This window comes from Priapulus caudatus, unplaced genomic scaffold (genome assembly GCF_000485595.1).
Source record: "Priapulus caudatus unplaced genomic scaffold, Priapulus_caudatus-5.0.1 Scaffold2911, whole genome shotgun sequence".
Taxonomy (NCBI): Eukaryota; Metazoa; Priapulida; class Priapulimorpha; order Priapulimorphida; family Priapulidae; genus Priapulus; species Priapulus caudatus.
This window is the reverse complement of record NW_014579972.1, coordinates 13039-13807: the sequence shown is the minus strand read 5'-3', so window position 1 is coordinate 13807 and position 769 is coordinate 13039. Positions and strand designations below refer to the sequence as shown.

At 43.3% G+C, this 769-nt stretch overlaps 1 protein-coding gene across 1 annotated transcript in view; it reads right to left on the bottom strand.

Annotated features, from left to right (window-relative positions):
- The window catches only part of LOC106819160 (hematopoietic prostaglandin D synthase-like), a 4637-nt gene extending 3942 nt beyond the window's left edge, over window positions 1–695 (bottom strand). The window contains exon 1 of the mRNA XM_014823813.1: window positions 555–695. Coding sequence (XP_014679299.1) covers window positions 555–695 — 141 coding nt within the window. The remainder of the gene's footprint in view (window positions 1–554) is intronic.
- Between the last annotated feature and the right edge of the window lie 74 nt (window positions 696–769).

Below are 769 nucleotides of genomic sequence, written 5' to 3'. Positions count from 1 at the left end.
TGTACAGGTGTGGATGTAACAGGTGTGAATGTGTACAGGTGTGAATATGTACAGGTGTGGATGTAACAGGTGTGAATATGTACAGGTGTGGATGTAACAGGTGTGAATATGTACAGGTGTATATATATATATACCGCCAACGTATATATATATATATATATATATATATATATTACACAGAGAAAACTGCTCATGCGGTGGGTGCCACGCCCTAAAACCTTATGTGCATCTGATCAAGGATGTACAATAGAATCTCTATTATGTAGTCTTGATCTGATCTATCTATCCTAATAATCCGGCAACTGAGATCACTTGTTACGCATAAAAACGACGCGGGCTGTGTATGAGCGTGACCTTGGACCGTGACCTTGGACCGTAACCTTGGACCGTGGCCGTAAATACGCCACACGTTCGTAACCGGATTAACGCGTTATTAAATGCCGACATCGAATTCGCCGGAGAAAAAAATTCTACGATAAAATAAAGCGAACTACGGCATATAGCTATTCCACTAACGACTCTTGAAACGATTACTCAAGAATGGTCATTTTAACGTAATTACTTGGTTTAATCTTGGGCCAGTCTGCCATCTCGATCCGGTGGTCCTCAAACTTGACTCCAGCCGATGCGAACAGAATCCGGGCCGTCTCGCCACGGCCACGGCCGTTGAAGTATGATAACTTGTAGGTAGGCATACTGGTGCAATAAAACCTGTAAGATCACAGACACGATAACATGACACGTGCAATGCATACAGCGACGATGCGCA